At 39.6% G+C, this 15,758-nt stretch overlaps 6 protein-coding genes across 12 annotated transcripts in view; 3 read left to right on the plus strand and 3 right to left on the minus strand.

Moving 5' to 3' along the window:
* Positions 1–15,758, plus strand: part of LOC135344131 (scavenger receptor cysteine-rich domain superfamily protein-like) — a gene marked incomplete in the record, with an annotated part of 804,697 nt that overhangs the window by 741,761 nt on the left and 47,178 nt on the right.
* LOC135344159 (uncharacterized) lies at positions 602–4,608 on the minus strand. Its single transcript, XM_064541292.1, has 7 exons — positions 4,452–4,608; positions 2,115–4,405; positions 1,900–2,067; positions 1,682–1,843; positions 1,473–1,625; positions 1,125–1,410; positions 602–1,074 (listed from the first exon to the last, which is right to left on the minus strand). The coding sequence occupies exons 2-7, from the start codon at positions 2,317–2,319 to the stop codon at positions 807–809; spliced, it is 1,242 nt and encodes a 413-aa protein (XP_064397362.1). The 5' UTR covers positions 2,320–4,405; positions 4,452–4,608; the 3' UTR covers positions 602–806.
* Positions 5,154–11,038, minus strand: LOC135344167 (scavenger receptor cysteine-rich domain superfamily protein-like). 6 transcript variants are annotated; one of them, XM_064541307.1, is made up of 7 exons: positions 10,770–11,038; positions 10,544–10,708; positions 10,318–10,479; positions 10,111–10,269; positions 9,947–10,050; positions 9,720–9,889; positions 5,154–5,447 (listed from the first exon to the last, which is right to left on the minus strand). In XM_064541307.1, exons 1-7 carry the CDS (start codon positions 10,834–10,836, stop codon positions 5,246–5,248), a joined length of 1,029 nt encoding a protein of 342 aa, XP_064397377.1. In that variant the 5' UTR covers positions 10,837–11,038; the 3' UTR covers positions 5,154–5,245. The 6 variants fall into 6 exon arrangements, with proteins under 6 accessions (XP_064397377.1, XP_064397376.1, XP_064397374.1 ...); XM_064541304.1 differs by lacking the exons at positions 9,720–9,889; positions 9,947–10,050; positions 10,111–10,269; ... (1 more) ...; positions 10,544–10,708; positions 10,770–11,038 and adding exons at positions 5,503–5,908; positions 5,974–6,126; positions 6,186–6,359; ... (1 more) ...; positions 6,627–6,719; positions 7,018–7,143 and having other exon boundaries at positions 5,162–5,453; XM_064541305.1 differs by lacking the exons at positions 9,720–9,889; positions 9,947–10,050; positions 10,111–10,269; ... (1 more) ...; positions 10,544–10,708; positions 10,770–11,038 and adding exons at positions 5,503–5,911; positions 5,974–6,126; positions 6,186–6,359; ... (1 more) ...; positions 6,627–6,719; positions 7,018–7,143 and having other exon boundaries at positions 5,162–5,447.
* On the minus strand, positions 7,167–8,869 carry LOC135344154 (uncharacterized). 2 transcript variants are annotated; one of them, XM_064541282.1, is made up of 6 exons: positions 8,708–8,869; positions 8,490–8,654; positions 8,268–8,432; positions 8,059–8,217; positions 7,651–8,008; positions 7,167–7,598 (listed from the first exon to the last, which is right to left on the minus strand). In XM_064541282.1, the coding sequence occupies exons 1-6, from the start codon at positions 8,844–8,846 to the stop codon at positions 7,325–7,327; spliced, it is 1,260 nt and encodes a 419-aa protein (XP_064397352.1). In that variant the 5' UTR covers positions 8,847–8,869; the 3' UTR covers positions 7,167–7,324. The 2 variants fall into 2 exon arrangements, with proteins under 2 accessions (XP_064397352.1, XP_064397351.1); XM_064541281.1 differs by having other exon boundaries at positions 8,490–8,660.
* On the plus strand, positions 11,491–13,339 carry LOC135344201 (uncharacterized). Its single transcript, XM_064541378.1, has 5 exons — positions 11,491–11,793; positions 11,863–12,048; positions 12,097–12,252; positions 12,316–12,601; positions 12,674–13,339. Exons 2-5 carry the CDS (start codon positions 11,880–11,882, stop codon positions 13,029–13,031), a joined length of 969 nt encoding a protein of 322 aa, XP_064397448.1. The 5' UTR covers positions 11,491–11,793; positions 11,863–11,879; the 3' UTR covers positions 13,032–13,339.
* LOC135344171 (neurotrypsin-like) lies at positions 13,957–15,667 on the plus strand. The gene is made up of 6 exons (XM_064541315.1): positions 13,957–14,074; positions 14,119–14,274; positions 14,346–14,531; positions 14,580–14,735; positions 14,809–15,079; positions 15,146–15,667. The coding sequence occupies exons 1-6, from the start codon at positions 14,017–14,019 to the stop codon at positions 15,501–15,503; spliced, it is 1,185 nt and encodes a 394-aa protein (XP_064397385.1). The 5' UTR covers positions 13,957–14,016; the 3' UTR covers positions 15,504–15,667.

The raw sequence follows: 15,758 nt of genomic DNA on the forward strand, positions 1-15,758 counted from the left end.
AGTCCTCTGGTTCACTCTACATATATACATGGACATCACCATGGATACAAGCTGTACCTATACAATAATCAAACTTCTGAATTCTATTTCGATGTACGACTGCTGGTGGCCTACGGTACTCGTCAGTCTTCTGTTCAGCTGCAGAGATGAGCTTCTGGATCGAGGTCTAGTTGTTTCCTCTTCCTCTCTCTCTTTCTATAATTTTCTTCATCTCTTCCATCAGTCGATCGTCTGTAGTCATCCCTATAATTATTATAGCCATCAGCAGTTGTAATTTCATATTTTTTGACTGAAAAAAAGCGTTTTACAATACATTCTTGAGTACAGTGACTGCATGCATAGCCAATGGAACTTATTCTGTACACAGCAAGTGATACGTTTGTTTAGTGTCAGTCCCTGAAAACACAATAACATGTTCTAGGTATTCTAACAGTTGCTCAATAGCCCCACAGATAACTTTCAAGAAGACCAGGTTTCATGATTGTTAGTGTCAGTCCCTGAAAACAATAACATGTTTTAACAGTTGCTCAATAGGCCTAGAGATAACTTTCAAGAAGACCCAGTATCCATCCTTGATTATTTTTATCTCATGATGCAACTATTGAAAATATTCAACTATAAAAATATTGTGATTACTGTTGTACAATCAGTGTTATATGATGCATACACAAAGGTTTATGTATTAACCATAATTATAGCTACTTATTTAAATTGTCTGTATGATGACTGTATCTCTACATACCATAGTTATATGAAACTGTTATACATATAGCTATTGCCTATAATTATAACTGTTGTTGAAAGGTTTATTCTCCTCCAACATTATTCTTTTTCTCCTTATTGACAGCTGCGTACATATGAGCCTCTGCGTTGTAGAACTCATCATCACTCTTACTGGCCTCAACCTTCACTGGTGGTGGGTTAGATGGTTTCTGCTTGTTATGATCAATGACATCATAGTCACCAATCGCTTTATCGCTTGTGGTCACTGTACTGTAGTTAGGACCTAGTGAACTGTAGCTCGGTTCCATTAGAGCTGTGTCAGTGTAGCTCTCATTCACTTGTATTAGAACTCTGATAATTTAGGACAAAGTTAGCAACTTGTGTATAGTAAAATTGAATACCTTTGTTTTGGTGAACTTGAGTTCCTTTTCCTTGTGACAGTACAAGCCACCCACGCAATGACTGTCCCTACTTCTAGTAGTATTAGAAGTCCAATCACTGCTCCTAGTGCACTGGTTGTATTTTGTACAGCATAGTTGTGAGTTTGACATTTAATGACTAAGCTCGCCATATCACTTGTAGCTAGCATCTTCACTGTGTCTTTGCAAATCAGTTTTGTATCATCATTTGTCACTCTACAATCAACTTTTGGAACAATAGAAGAGTTAGTACTTCGCACCATTGCTCCTATAATTATAACGTACATATACGTATAGATTTCATCTATGTAATCATGTGCATTATTATACCTTCGATCGGAAATCCTAACATTTTACAAACAGTGCCTGCCAGCACTTCATTGTAACAGATGGATGCCCAATATCCCTGCATACAGAAGTCCACTCGTCCCTCTCTGATAGTGGAACCACCCACCAGTCTTATGTCTCCACTGTTACAGTTGGCTGTATAATTATCTCATGCAGTATTAACTTTAATTTTCAAAAGTTAATGCTCTTACCTGGTTGACATCTTACCCATCCTGCACTCTTATTACATGTACTGGTATGAATATTGCACTCTCCTATGTTACTTTCCCCTCCAGTACATCTGCCATTAATCATAAAGTAGGCGAGCGGTTGATCAGCTGCTGGTAGCGTTGTACCACCTCCTCTATTAGCTCCTGAAGATGATGATGGACTAATTCAAGGACATGTACAACAAACAGAACAAACGTACCATGGTCGCTGAGTCCCAGTTGTCTGCACACAACGTTGGCCTCCACTCTTGTCCAGCTTCCACCACCCGTACACAGCCAATGCCATTCTCCATCATGGCAGTACTGGACATACTTTTCTCTCGGAAGGAATTTTCCTTCAGATAGCTTTATAGCTCCATTATTACACACTGCACAATCATAGAGCATAAAATTACTTTATTACTGAAGCACTTACTTTGCCCGTCCGTGACTATTAAATTTTGTCCAACTAGGACAATAGTGAGTAGTACCAAGCAGATACTAACCATGAGTATTCTGATACACTTGTGAATGCTAGCAGATCTATTAAGTACTGCGAAGAGGCTAACACTTGTCGACTTTATTATATAGTTACGTAGTAATACTTTCATGTGTTGCATTTGCCCGTCTTTTGTTGTCATAGTTAACTCACAAACACAACAGTTTTTTGAACTGAGTAGGCGTTGAATGAAAGTGAATGACTTGTAGATACAAGGTTTCTTATTTCTCTTATGGTGGTGTTTACTTTATCTCATACCCCAATATATATTGTGTACTGAGGGCTATACATTGTGAGTGGTGTGTGTACTGTGTGTTACACTGCAGAGTGTTCTGAACAATTTTGCATGTGCAATAAATAATTGGTAAAAGTTCTACTCTTGGTAATGGACAACCACAATGACAATTACCGTATAGCGGGTTATTTTCATATGGTGGAAATGTTTGTATTTTTCATCTTATCAGTGGAGCACCTCCGAAAAATAAAATTGCAACATTTTTTTGGCACAATAGGTTCAACGTCACTATCCTGAGCTGTACGAAAATGAAAAAAGGGCAGTTTGTACGAAATTTTGCACCGAAATTACCTACTATACGGTAACATTTGTACAGTTTTCAGAGTATAGGCATGATATGACTGCATGTAGTCAGTCATCACTAGATCCATTAGCCATTAAAGTGACAAACAACAGCAGTTGCAATTTCATTCTTCGTGGACATACAATGAATCTTTGAATACAGTGACTGCATGCAGAGCCAATATGTACACATGCGGCCTGATTGTATAATGTATATACACAGCAAGCGATCTGTTTGTAGTGTTCAGTCCCTGAAAACACAATAACACATTCTAGGTATTCTAACAGTTGCTCAATAGCCCCACAGATAACTTTCAAGAAGACCCAGTATTCATTACAGTATATATTCCTTACCTTTGTGACTCAAAGATTCATTATGATTGATTGATTATTTTCACCTCACGATTCAACTGTGCATTTCTGGGTTTCAAGTTGGGTCAGAATCTCTTCGTCACTATGTACCACAAACCACCACCTTTCCTTGTTACTTTTAGTTGTGTTAGATTTTCGCTTAAGTTTCATCTTAGAGGCTTCAATGCTAGTGAGTTGCACTAACGTGTTAGTGATTGATTTATTGGTAGCTGATCTCAAAGTTCCCCAGATACGTCTTGCACCTTCAACCATAACTCTATTTCTGTTTCCTTTTGACACATTTAATTCCGTGAGTTTCAGTTCAATAGGTTTTGGAGGTATATTCTTGTTGGGTCTAAAGACTACTTTCTTTTCGATAGGGTGGGGCTGTGACAGTACAACTTCTGCGTACGAACTAGGCTGGGTTTCAACTTGTGTACAGAGGTTTTGAAGATCATTTCTGAGAGAGGCAATAGCCTCCATGGCCGGTGCAGGGTCACACAAATTCTTTTCTTCAAGCAGCAAAGCCTTGACATTTGACAATTCATTCTTGAGAGTTTCTATCTCTCCCTGGAGATTGCTTACAATGGTAGAGTGCATCTTTTGGGTGCAGGTGAGACAAACAAAGGTAGAGGAGCTTTCTATTATCCTTTTATGACAAGTGACTGTAACTCCAGCACAGTATCTGTGTAGTTGCTTCTGGCACACACCATCACAAGTTAAGCTGTTTTCCCCATCTTTGATAGCACAACAGCAAAGGTCACATGTGGCAGAGGACTTTTCCCCAGTCTTTCTTTTTGTTCTCTTTGATACACTAGCCACTGGTACACTAGCCATTGCTACACTCTACACAGCTAAGTGCTAAGTGCTAACTCCTTAGTAGCCTTCTTAGTATTCACAGAGAACCTACTTTAAAATCAGTTCTCTTAGCAGTCCACAAAATGCTTAGCTACTTCACTACATGTATTACTGGTATGAATTCTGCACTCTCCAATGTTACTTTCCCCTCCAGGATGTGTCACCAAACATAAAGTAGGGTGGATTAGCTGTTGGTGTTGTATCACCTCCTTTCTTGGCTCCTGGTGATTGTAATTATAATTCAATGACATGTACAATTTATATCCCATATCTTGGCCGCTGAGTCCCAGTTGTCTACACACAACATTGGCCTCCACTCTTGACCATGTTCCACCACCAGTACACAGGGAATGCCACTCTCCATCATGGCAGAACTGTATATACTTTTCATTCGGAAATAAACCTCCTTCCTCAGATAGCTTTACAGCTCCATTATTGCACACTGCACAATCATATTATATACAAATCATTACTGAAGCAGCACTTACCTTGCCGGTCGGCGAGTATTTGTCCAAGCAGGACAATAGTGAGTAATACCAAGCAGATACTAGCCATGACTATATATTCTCGATACAAATGAATTCAAGCAGATTTATTATAGGTACTGTGCAAAGGCTATATAATGCATGACGTTGACATTAATTTGTAGTATGCTTGTCTGTCTTATGTTGTCATAGTCCACCCACCCACCCACAAGCATAAACAGCGGTCTAAACTGAGTAGGTTGATAGCCTTGTAGACACAAGGTTTCTTATTCCCTTTTACGGTGATGGTTAGCCTGCATGTTTGTTTACTTTAAGTCACATCCTCTCTCGTGCCCTGAGGGCATATAACTCTGATAACAAAGTGTGTATAATTATTGTACTGTGTGCTGACTGTAGCTAGTAGAAAAGTGCAATATTAGTATACAGTTCTCAAAAACTTATATAAATTGCTAATTTGCTAATGGTCCATTTGTATGAGATCTAACATCATATACTGTAGTAATCATTCTGAAACATAGTTAGGACATGGTAATGCAACCTGATTGTTGTTATAATTTATGTATACTGCATGCATGTTTACACAATTCTTTACTTTCTTGAAGGGATATGATTCACCGATGGCCTATAAACAACCATAGTATAGGAGCTAGTGCATGCACTCCTGATTATAGTATTCAGCATGCCGGAATTCTGTACATAATTATTCCACACATAGGTTGTAATAATTAGTTACGTATTCTGTAATATTATGCGTCTCTGCACACTAGCTATGACTGTTTCTCCTAACCTCTCTTTCCTTAATTACTGGCTTCCACAGTCACTGGTGGTGGGTTGGATATCTGGAGTGCTCTCGGCTTGGGTTTGAAATTGTCAATGACATCATAGTCACTAACTGCTTCATTGCTTGTAGTCACAGTATCGTAGTTAGGATCTTGTGAGCTGACGTTCGGTTGTTTTAGGAATGTCCCATTGTAACTCTCATTCACTTTTGTTAGAATTCTGTTACTGAGCCAAACAATTATAGCACCTCCATACATGTAATTAATTATTATACCTTTGTTTTGTTGGACTTGAGTTCCTTTTCCTTGTGACAGTGCAAGCCACCCACGCAATAACTGTCCCTACTTCTAGTAGTGCAAGAAGCCCAATCACTACTCCTAGTACACTGGTGATTGGGCTTCTTGGATGCATGGTTGTATTCTGTACAGCACTGGTTGAGATACTACTGCTTGGGATTGGTGGATCACTGCTGTTGGCGGTAGTTTGATCTTCGATTATGTCAGAGGGTGCCATGCATAATGTCGATGAGTTAGGACATGTCTCACAGAACGATGGACACTCAACGGCTAAACCTCGAGCACATAACCCACTGTCAGTGATGTTCCCACAGCTCAACCTATTGTTGGTATCCATGGTGCAACTAACTTGTGGGCTTGTCGTGCTGATTACGTTTGACACTGCTGCTGTGAAACGTATAGTTTACGTATGTAAATGTTTGCTTGACCTGATCATACTCGGTTCTTACCTTGGCTTGGAAATCCTAGCTGAGAGCAAACATGTCCAGCTAGTACTTGGTTGTAGCACATTGTACCCCATCGCTGGTTCTGACACACCTCCACTCGTCCTTGTCTTATGGTGGATCCGCCCACCAGTCGTACGGCTCCATCAGGGCAATCAACTAAAAATTATTATAGATAGCTACCACTAGAATGCATTTATTTAGAGATAATAGCCGACCTGGATTGCATTTTACCCATCCTTGTTGATTACTGTTGCAATTAGATAAAGCTTCAATTCTTTCACATTCTGCTAATGCATTCTCCCTGCCAGAACATGAGCCGAAATTGAACCTGAAGAAACCGCCACTGATAGACATCGATGCTAGATTCCTATTAAACCCTTTTGTGGCTCCTGCACGTAAGTAGTAGTATTGTATAGAGCAATGCTAACAGTCACTGACCTTGGTCACTGTAACCGTGCTGTCTACACACTACGTTGGCTTCTACTCGGGAAAATGGTTTGCCACACAGCCAACACCATTCTCCATCAAGGCAGTACTGGACGTAGCTTTTAGTCACTTGATCATCAAGACGTACTAGACGTAGAATTCCATTATTGCACGCTGCATGTGCAAAGTATCACAGAGGATTAAGTTACAGTATATATATACATATTTACCGAGCTTGTCCGCCGATAGTTGTCCAACCAAAGCAAGCGTGACAAGCAGCGAGCTGATATTTGCCATGACTATTCTTGTGAATGCAAACAGATCTATACATGTAAATAATTATACCTATGATCGTGCAGTGTTAAGTAGGTTCAAGGTATAATGGAGTTGATGATAGTTTTTAGGTGTTGCATTTGTCTGTTTGGCTGGTATAGTTCAATGCATGCAAACATAGTAAATTAGACAGAGGTGCTTTCCATGTATGGTAACGCTTTTACCACTTGTACTATTTGCTATTATATTCCCCTATAGGTCATTGCTGCATGCATACACATTGTATGTAGTATATATATAATGTGTCTGTATATAGAAGACAATCAGTATTTTAAAAAATGCACTTACTGTTTTTTGTTGCCTTCATTTCTTTGCCTTCTTTTTAGATGTGCATGTTTGGCTGTAAAACTGTAGTAGTATTATAGCATGAATACGTACATACTGAGACATTCTGTTTGGTGCACTATACATAGAGTATTCATATTCTCTATAATTAATTGATTATTCAACAGCTTATTTTATACCTTCACATTATTCCGTTAAACGGTTTTATCGTACGATCAGTGTTATGATGCATATGCACACTATATATTATGTTCAAGTTTTCTATAATGCATCTGTATGCACACTATAGCTATGACTGTTGTTGCAAGGTTCATTCTCCTCCGACCATTGTTGCATGCTTCTTATTAATAGCTGCGTACATATGCTCCTCTGCATTGAAGAACTCATGTTCACTCTTACTGGCCTCAACCTTCACTGGTGGTGGGTTGGCTGGTTTTGGTCTGGGCCTGTTATGATCAATGACATCATAGTCACCAATTCCTTCATCGCTTGTGGTCACAGTATTGTAGTTAGGACCTAGTGAACTGTAGCTCGGTTCTATAGGAGCTGTGTCAGTGTAGCTCTCATTCACTTGTGTTAGAATTCTGTTATAGCAAATAATAGGACACATTTTTTTAACAATTTGAAATTTAATACCTTTGTTTTGGTGGACTTGAGTTCCTTTTCGTTGTGACAGTACAAGCCACCCACGCAATAACTGTCCCTACTTCTAGTAGTACAAGAAGTCCAATCACTGCTCCTAGTGCACTGGTAATCGGGTTTGCTGGATTGCAGCTGCTGGCTGATGTTGTCATAGAAGTGGTTGTGTGTTTTGTTCCGTTGATTGCTGGAGTATGTACAGCAGAGTTGAAAGTTTGGCATGTGATGACTAAGCTTGCCATATCACATATGCGTGACTGTATAGTGTCTCCACAGTTCAGGGTGGTGCCATCATCTGTCATTGTACAGTCGACTTTTGGGTCAATAGAGGAGGTAGTACTATTCGCCATTGCCCCTGTATACATTTAAACTTCATCTTGAATATAGTGTTGTACATTTTACTACCCTGCATTGGAAATCCTAACATTTTGCAAACGGTGTCTGCCAACTCTAGATCTTCATTGTAACAGACGGATGCCCAATGTCCCTGTGTACAGACGTCCACTCGTCCCTCTCTGATAGTGGTACCACCCACCAGTCTCACTGTTCCATTAGTGCAATCAGCTGTATAGCACTCAGCAGTAACTTTGAAATGCAAAAGTTAATGCTCTTACCTGGTTGACAGTCTACCCATCCATCATTGGTAATACATTCACTGGGATAACTAATGCCCGTGCACTCTCCTATGTTACTTTCCCCTCCAGCACAGGATGTGTCACCAAACATAAAGTAGGATGGACTAGCTCTTTGTGTTCTACTACTTCCTCCTCTCTTGGCTCCTGAGGATTGTGATGATTGTAAGGACATGTATGATAATATCATCAAAACTAGCATACCTTGGCCGCTGAGTCCCAGTTGTCTGCACACAACATTGGCCTCCACTCTTGACCATGTTCCACCAGTACACAGGGAATGCCACTTTCCATCATGGCAGTACTGGACATACTCTTCATTGGAATTTTCGTATAACATTACTAGCTGTACAAATCCATTATTACACACTGCACCTATAGAGCATTAAAATCATCGATAAGTATTACTGTAAAGCACTTACCGTCAGCTTGCCCGTCCGCGAGTATTTGTCCAACTATGACAACAGTGAGTAATACCAAGCAGATACTAGCCATGACTATTCTTGATACAAATTGTGAATGCAAGCAGATCTTGTTAAATACTGTCACTAGCAAATGCATGCATGGGTGATTGACATTATTAGTTTTATGTGTACGATTGCCTGTCTTTTGTTGTCATAGTCCAGCCAAACATAACAGCATTGAATAAAAGCGAAAGCCTTGTAGACACAAGGTTTCTTTTTTTCCCTTTATGGTAATGGTTGTGTTTCTTTGTGTGATGTGTGTGCAAATGTACCGTGTGTTGACTGACTGTAGCTAATAGCGGAGTGTTCTTAGTGTACAGTTCTCAAAGTACGCTGGATATCACTAGCCATCATGCATTAATAGCCATTAGAGTGAAGAACAGCAGTTGTTGTAATTTCAGACAGATAAACAAGTATTTTTTAGCTAGATAATAAATCTGTGAATACAGTGACTTTAGGAATGTGTACACAAAATCCAGTCTGGTTGTATGTTTAGGCATTTGCTTAGTTCCTTGAAGGGACATTTTTTATTGTTTTGATTTAATGGCTCGGTCCACAGATGGCCTAAAGAGCATTATAGTAAGTTGAACAAATTTATGTTATTGTGCATTTACATGCAATCAGTTTTATATAATGCATACACATGCAAATGTCGTATACTAGTTGTTTTCATTATGTGTCTCTGCAGCTATAGCTATGACTGTTACTCCTTTTCTTCTTTAATTACTGGCTTCCACCGTCACTGGTGTGGGTTGGATATCTGGAGTGTTCTCGGCTTGGGCTTGAAATTATTAATGACATCATAGTCACCAACTGCTTCATCGCTTGTGGTCACGGTATCGTAGTTAGGATCTTGTGAACTGACGTTCGGTTGTTTTTAGGAATGTCCCATTGTAACTCTCATTCACTTTTGTTAGAATTCTGTAACAGAGGAAACAATTATAGCACCTTCATGCATGTAATTGAATACCTTTGTTTTGGTGAACTTGAGTTCCTTTTCCTTGTGACAGTACAAGCCACCCACGCAATAACTGTCCCTACTTCTAGTAGTACAAGAAGTCCAATCACTGCTCCTAGTGCACTGGTGATTGGGCTTGTTGCCTCCATGGAAGTGGTTGTGGGTGTGGCTGTGGCTGAAATCTGTACAGCAGAGTTGTGAGTTTGGCATTCGATGACTAAGCTTCCTGCACCACATACGTGCGACTGTATAGTGTCTCCACAGTTCAGGGTGGTGCCATCATCTGTCACTGTACAGTCAACTTTTGGATCAATAGAAGAAGTAGTACTATTCGCCATTGCCCCTATATAAACATTCGTACATTTAAACTTCATCTTTTATATAGTGTTGTACATTTTATTACCCTGCATTGGAAATCCTAACATTTTGCAAATGGTGCCTGCCAGCTCTAGGTCTTCATTGTAACAGATGGATGCCCAATGTCCCTGTGTACAGACGTCCACTCGTCCCTCTCTGTTAGTGGAACCACCCACCAACCTCACTGTTCCATCAGTGCAATTAGCTGTATAATTATCTCATGCATGCAGTATCAACTTTAACAAACTCTTACCTGGTTGGCAGTCTACCCATCCTTTTCTACTAGTACCACATGTACTGGGATAACTAATGCCCTTACACTCTCCTATGTTATACTCCCTTCCAGTACATGTGCCACTAATTATAAAGTAGGATTGATTAGCTGGTACTGTTGAACCTCCTCCTTTATTGGCTCCTGATATAGGATTGTGATAGACCAATTCAAAGACATGTATAACAATTAAGCAAAACTAACTGACCATGGCCGCTGAGTCCCAGTTGTCTGCACACAACATTGGCCTCTACTCTTGACCATGTTCCACCACCAGCACACAGGGAATGCCATTCTCCATCATGGCAGAACTGTATATACTCTTCATTGAAACTACCATATCTTACTAGCTGTACAGCTCCATTATTACACACTGCACAATCACATGCAGAGCATTAAATTACTTTATCTATGATTATTACTGAAAAACTTACCTTGCCCGTCCGCGAGTATTTGTCCAACTATGACAACAGTGAGTAATACCAAGCAGATACTAGCCATGACTATTCTGACACACTAGCTTGTGAATGCAAGCAGATCTAATGGTGTTTGCACAGGCTAATGCATGGGCGGTTGACATTCAGTTATTATCTATTCATGTGTTGGATTTGTGTCTGTCTTTTGTTGGCATTTCACTCCAAAACATAACAGCTAGCTTTCTAACTGAGTAGGCATTGTAGACGAAAGGTTTCTTTTATTTCCCTTTATGGTAATGGTTGGCCTACATTTATTTGCTTTACTGTAATGAAGATGCAGTTTCATCGTTATTGATTGAGTGCAGTGATTACAGGAAAGCGATAATCGTAAAAAAATTGCTCAGTTCCTGGCATGGAAATTATAATGGACCTATATCTTAATAGTCCCACAAATAATTCGAAGACCCAGTATTAACTGCAGTCAGTACATTCTTTGACTGTTTTAACCTTAATTCATGATTGCTGTACTTGTGTTATGATGCATGCACAAGGTTATAATGATGTGTTTCTACACACTGTAGCTATATTGCTATAGCTGTTATTGTATACAAGCCTTCCAATAAAAGTAACAGTGTGCAGTATTCATTGTGCAGTATATACATTCTGATTGTTTTGGTGTACATTCATGCAACACTGTTGTATGAACATTTATCAAAGTGTAAGCTCCACTGTCTCATAGTTGAAGACTCTAATAAGACTCTTGAGATATAAGTATGAATACTCTACCACTATTGATTGTAATTCTTGTTGCCAGTTCTGAAACTATTCAAGGTATGAACTTGTGTTTAATTTGTTGACTAACAGAGCAACAAGTTTACTCCCTCAGGCTGCATTGATGGAAAGGTACAGAGACTAGATGATGGTAGAATCAATATTTGCTCTGATCAAGAATGGAAAACTGTGTGTGAGAAAAACCCTGATGGAAGATGGAATGTCCGTAAGACTAATGTCGTCTGCAGACTGCTCGGCTACGAAGATAATGGTAATAATTATAGCACAATTATTCATAGCTTTAATGTATACACTATCTGGTGAACTACAACATTAACAGGGGCAACTGTGAATCGAATGTGCTCAAATAAAACTGCTCAGACTGATTACGTTGAAGTTCTAAAGTGCAGTGGAACTGAGAATTTTCTCGAAGAATGTGGAATAGCCTCAACTGATTTTGAGGATTGTCGAAGTAATAATTGCAATAATAGTCAGCAAAGAATTCCTCTAATAACTTGTCTACCAGGTTTGTAGTTAGTTTATTGCTTATGTATTAGGAGATAACAAACTACAGTGAACTGTACTAACGGGACCATAAGACTGGTGGGTGGATCCACTGACAGAGAGGGACGAGTGGAGGTGTGTGTGGGTGGTCGCTGGGGAACTGTTCAAACAAACAATTTGCAAATGGTTGAGTTTGTTTGCTCTACACTGGGTTTCCCAACTGAAGGTAGAGAAGAGACAGTGAGCATTTAAATTGAACCAATGCATGTATGTATGTCTAATAATACAGATTCAAAAGCAGTAACTACTCTTGGCCATGGAACAGCTCCAATAAGAAGCTGTGTAATAAATAACAGCACCCTCCACTGTGTGGACATTGCGGATGAAGATTCCTTTGAACTTGGAGTTGTATGCAAAACACACATTGGTGACTCATGTAATGAAAGCTGTGCCTTGAGAAGATTGATTACGTATACTGTGATTGGTCTTCTGGTGATTGCACTCATGGGACTTGCTATTGTAACTTGCTGTGTGTTGGGGAAACAGTACAGGTCACAGAAACAGCAACAAACAGAGTAAATGTTTCAACATAATTATTAGCTTCACTTTCAATGATCGTCTGCATGCATGTACACATACATGTACAGGTACAACATTTCTCATGTGCAAGAGCTCTCGACAATTCAACCACAACTGAACAACCCAGTGGACAATGTGAGCATGGAACCAAATAATGCATACAGCTCCAGTGGACCCATTTACGAACAAGTTGCCAATGGCAATGAACAAGAGCACACCAACTCAATGCTTGAACGCGACAACAGCCCAGATTATTGCTCAACTCAGCTCAATGCTATAGATGAGGAGGAGAACTACCATGTAGTGGAGAGTGAAGGGTGTGAGGGTGTGGAGGGGGCGGGCTGTGATGGTGTGTACAGTGAGGTTAATAGCGACGAGGTACCAAACGATGTCGAGGGAAATGGACAGCAAGGTGTGGCTGTGTGAATTATGAGGAGTACTCCATACTCAAGCATTGAGAAACTGAACATTAACGTAAACTTGCATTATTGTGATCAAAAGTTTATAGAGGTCTTACAATTCGTGTGAGTGAGTGATGTGAGGTAGTTACTATAGAGTTGTGATTGGAGTGAACTTTAAAGTGGTTCTGATATACATGTGATTTTATGATGTAGTCCAAGTGGAATTCAGTTCCTATATGCGATATATGAGTTACATGCATACACGTCACGTACACAGACATACTGTGGCCCTTCAAGTAATGCTAGCATATTGCTAGATAATAGTAATAATAACGTTACAGCAAGAGCCACATAAATGGGCTTGAATAAAATAGCTCAGTTCCTTGCTATCATGGACCCATGCTAATAGCCCCACAAATAATTCAAATACCCAGTATTCATTGCAGTACATTCTTTGATTGTTTTGCTCACTGTGCATGCATGGTAATGTACATTGTGATTACTGTTTAACTAGTGTTAACTTATGGTGCACATGGTTATATTACGAAGCTATAAAATATAGGTATTTAGGTTGTCTGGATGTGTGTGGTGTGTTTCTACACACTTAGTTATTAGCCTCGATCCCAGGCCGAGTTTTCGCTTTTATAACGGTTAGGCGAACAGTTGTTTGCCTAACCGTTATAAAAGCGAAAACTAGGCCTGGGATCGAGGCTAACTTAGTTATAGGCTTTTTCTCCTCACAACGTTTGTTGCCTTCATTCTCTTGTTGATGATTGGTTTAGAACCCTACAAGCTTGTATTTATTGACAGCTCTCTCTGTTGTGTTGAAACCTGACAATTTTAAGAAACTGGCTGAGTTTCAATGTTGTGACAATTTAACGTGGATTTCATGCAACAATTGTATATTATATGTCAGTAGCTTGAAAAGCAAACACATTCAACAATAACATTACAAGTATAAGCTCCACTGTCATAGTTGAAGACTCTAATAAGACTCTTGAGATATAAGTATGAATACTCTACCACTATTGATTGTAATTCTTGTTGCCAGTTCTGAAACTGTTCAAGGTATGAACTTGTATTTAACTCTGTTTTATTAATTATAACTTCAGGCTGCATTGATGGAAAGGTACAGAGACTAGATGATGGTAGAATCAATATTTGCTCTGGTCAAGAATGGAAAACTGTGTGTGAGAAAAACCCTGATGGAAGATGGAATGTCCGTAAGACTAATGTCGCCTGCAGACTGCTCGGCTACGAAGATAATGGTAATAATTATAGCACAATTATTCATAGCTTTAATGTAATGTGACTATCTGATGAACTACAACATTAACAGGGGCAACTGTGAATCGAATGTGCTCAAATAAAACTGCTCAGACTGATTACGTTGAAGTTCAAAAGTGCAGTGGAACTGAGAATTTTCTCGAAGAATGTGGAATAGCCTCAACTGATTTTGAGGATTGTCGAAGTAATAATTGCAATAATGGTCAGCAAAGAATTCCTCTAATAACTTGTCTACCAGGTTTGTAGTTAGTTTATTGCTTATGTGTTAGGAGATTACAAATTACAGTGAACTGCTCTAACGGGACCCTAAGACTTGTGGGTGGATCTACTGACAGAGAGGGACGAGTGGAGGTGTGTGTGGGCGGTCGCTGGGGAACTGTTCAAACAAACAATTTGCAAATGGTTGAATTTGTTTGCTCTACACTGGGTTTCCCAACTGAAGGTAGGGACAGTGAGGATTTTAATTTAACCTATTTGGTTGCATGTATGCCTATTATATACTACTAATAATACAGGTTCAAAAGCAGTCACTACTTTTGGCCATGGAACTGCCCCAATAAGAAGCTGTGTAATAATAAACAGAATCATTCACTGTGTAGACATTACAGATGACGATTCCTTTGAGCTTGGAGTTGTATGCAAGACACACATTGGTGATTCGATATCTGCAGTCTTGGGAGGAGTGATTGGTCTTCTGGTGGTTGTACTCATGGGACTTGCTATTGGATTGACTGTAACTTGCTGTGCGTTGGGGAAACGCAGGTCACAGAAACAGGAACAAACAGAGTAAGTGTTTTCCCCATAATTATTTGCTTCACTTTCAAGTATACATGCATACATGACGATGTACAGGTACAGCATTTCTCAAAAGCAAGAACTCCCAAGAATTCTACAACAATCGAACAACTCAGTACACAATGTGAGCACGGAAACATGCGATGAACACAGCTCCAGTGGACCGATCTACGAACAAATTGACAATGGCAATCAACAAGACCACACCTACTCAATACTCGAACGCGATGAAAGCCCAGATTGTTGCTCAACACAGCTCAATGATATAGACAAAGAGCAGAGCTACCATGTAGTGGAGAGCGAAGGGTGTGAGGGGGTGGAGGGGGAGGGCTGTGACAGTGTGTATAGTGAGGCTAGTAGCGGCGAGGTAACGAATAATGTCAAGCAAAACAGACAACAAGGTGTGGCTGTGTGAAGAGGAGTACTCCACACTCAAGCATTGAGAAAACTAAACATTCATGCTCCTAGTAATTATAGGGTTTGTATGAGTTATTTTTTACCTTTATGTTTATAGTGTTTCCTGTATCAGCCAATGGAATTTTATTTTGTAAAATGAGCAAGCATCAGTTTGTTTATAGTGTCAGGTCCCTGATAACAATAACATATTTTAAGAATCCTAACAGTTGCGTACCTTTCATGGAGATTATCATGTACCTGTACTTTAACTATA

This window comes from Halichondria panicea, chromosome 11 (assembly GCF_963675165.1).
Source record: "Halichondria panicea chromosome 11, odHalPani1.1, whole genome shotgun sequence".
Lineage (NCBI taxonomy): Eukaryota > Metazoa > Porifera > Demospongiae > Suberitida > Halichondriidae > Halichondria > Halichondria panicea.